Below are 2,414 nucleotides of genomic sequence, written 5' to 3' on the forward strand. Positions count from 1 at the left end.
CCTCTCCGGACTCTTGCCTTCTCAGCCTCAGGGAGAGTCTCCCGCGCCAGAGCGTGGTTTTACAGGAGCTGGAGTTTGAGAACAGGCCGTCTTATCCTCGGCTCCTGCTGCTGCAGCTGGCCAACAGAAACGTCGCAGGGAAACGAAGGGGTTAAAGTGATGAGCTTGAGAAAGCCCAGAAAGCTAGAAAAACCACCCCCTAACCCCCGCCCCCGGCCTGGCTAAGTAAGCCCCTCCCCTCCGCCACCGGGGCGGTAGCCTCGCACTCGCTCCCTCCGCCCCTCGCTTACAAGACCTAATGAGCTCCCCCGCGAGGCCTAGCACCGAGCCCGGCCCGGAGCGAGGACACTGCGCCGCGCGCGCCGCGCGGGTGCGGGAGCCGGGCCTGGGTCGCCGGCCGCGCGGCGGGCCGCTGGGGAGTCGCGGCGATGGCGGTGCAGGCGGCGCTCCTCAGCACGCACCCTTTCGTCCCCTTCGGCTTCGGGGGCTCCCCGGACGGGCTGGGGGGCGCCTTCGGAGCCCTGGACAAGGGCTGTTGTTTCGAGGATGATGAGACCGGGACACCAGCGGGCGCGCTGCTGGCGGGCGCCGAGGGCGGGGACGTGCGCGAGGCCACCCGCGACCTGCTCAGCTTCATCGACTCGGCGTCCAGCAACATCAAGCTGGCACTGGACAAGCCCGGCAAGTCGAAGCGGAAGGTGAACCACCGCAAGTACCTGCAGAAGCAGATCAAGCGCTGCAGCGGCCTCATGGGCACCGCGCCCCCCGGCCCGCCCTCTCCAGGCGCTGCGGATACACCGGCCAAGCGGCCGCTCGCAGCCCCGGGCGCCCAGACCGTCGCGGTCCCGCCCCACGGCAAGGCGGCTCCTCGGCGGGAGGCGTCGCAGGCCGCGGCTGCCGCCAGCCTGCAGAGCCGGAGCCTCGCCGCGCTCTTCGACTCGCTGCGCCACGTCCCCGGGGGCGACGAGCGGGCCGGGGGTTCGGTGGCGGCGCGGGTGGCCGGGCTCGGTGGAGCGGGCGCTGGGGGCTCGGGAGGGGACGCGGCCGGCTCCGCGGGAGGTACCGCAGTCCCCGGAGCCAGGAAGGTCCCGTTGCGAGCCCGCAACCTGCCCCCGTCCTTCTTCACCGAGCCGTCCAGGGCGGGCGGCAGCGGCTGCGGCCCGTCGGGGCCCGGCGTGAGCTTGGGCGATTTGGAGAAGGGCGCGGAAGCCGTGGAGTTCTTCGAGCTGCTGGGGCCCGACTACGGCGCGGGCACCGAGGCGAGTGTCTTGCTCGCCGCGGAGCCTCTCGATGTTTTTCCCACGGGAGCCGCCGTCTTGCGGGGTCCCCCGGAGCTGGAGCCAGGTCTCTTTGAGCCGCCGCCGGCGATGGTGGGGAGCCTACTGTACTCCGAGTCCTGGAGCGCCCCAGGCTGCCCTCCGACCAAGAAGCCGCCGCTGGCCGCCCCCCGCGGCGGCTTGACCTTGAACGAGCCCTTGCGCCCCCTGTACCCCACTGTGGCGGACTCTCCCGGCGGCGAGGATGCGCCCGGCCTTTTGGCGTCTTTCGCCCCCTTCTTCTCAGACTGCGCACTGCCCCCGCCACCGCCGCCGCATCAGGTGTCTTACGATTACAGCGCGGGCTACAGCCGCACGGCTTACTCCAGCCTCTGGAGACCGGACGGGGTTTGGGAAGGGGCGCCCGGGGAGGAGGGGGCGCACCGGGACTGAGGGAGAGGTGCCGTGGCGGATTTTGAGACTGCTGTGAGGAGCTCCCGCCTCCGGGTTTCTCCTAAGCCTAAGAACGCTGGAAAGTGCACGTGGAGATGAAACGGGGTTTTAAAATATTCAATTAATAAAAGAAACTTAAGAAAAAGATGAAGAGGAGTTGGGGGTTGTTTTAATTACAGCTTCAAGTGTTTAAAAAAAGAAAGAAAGAAAGCCAGAAAAAAGCAGTTCGTAGGTTCTTACTGGACCTGGCAACCAAGAAACCAAGCTGGGCTTTGGGAAATGGGGTGGGCATGGTGGAAGGGGCAAGCGGTGGCTTTTGTAGCCACCTGACACTCCTCCAACTTTTCAGCGAAAGGTCAGTGTGTTTAGTTTAATTGCCCCTTCCAAACAGTGCGCTGGTCCCTCCCTTTCCTTCCCCTTTGAGTGCATTATGAATTAAAGCCTATATTGAAAAGCCTGGAGCGAAGATACGTTATTGATTGGGGTGTTTTCTTAGAGGACGGTTTTTGCTTTGGTCTCCTTGCCTTGCTGTGTTATTGAGGACAGGAGGCCAGTGGTCCACCGCTGACCTCCGGTGTGCTGGTCCTTGTGCGGGGGACTTTTCTCTGACACTGGAAGTGTTTTCTGCTCTCTTCTTCTTCCCATCTCATTATCCTTCTTCCATTTTTTTCCACTCTTACCAGTGCTGTTGCTTACTTTCCTTCT

General features: G+C 64.4%; 1 protein-coding gene across 1 annotated transcript; it reads left to right on the forward strand.

Annotated features, from left to right (window-relative positions):
• The first annotated feature begins 393 nt into the window (after nt 1–393).
• FAM181B (family with sequence similarity 181 member B) lies at nt 394–2,166 on the forward strand. The gene has a single exon (XM_032852966.1). It carries the CDS (start codon nt 429–431, stop codon nt 1,707–1,709), a length of 1,281 nt encoding a protein of 426 aa, XP_032708857.1. The 5' UTR covers nt 394–428; the 3' UTR covers nt 1,710–2,166.
• The last annotated feature ends 248 nt before the right edge of the window (nt 2,167–2,414 follow it).

The sequence above is a fragment of the Lontra canadensis genome, unplaced genomic scaffold (assembly GCF_010015895.1).
Source record: "Lontra canadensis isolate GAN:19392208 unplaced genomic scaffold, GSC_riverotter_1.0 scaffold7, whole genome shotgun sequence".
In the NCBI taxonomy this organism is placed as follows: domain Eukaryota; kingdom Metazoa; phylum Chordata; class Mammalia; order Carnivora; family Mustelidae; genus Lontra; species Lontra canadensis.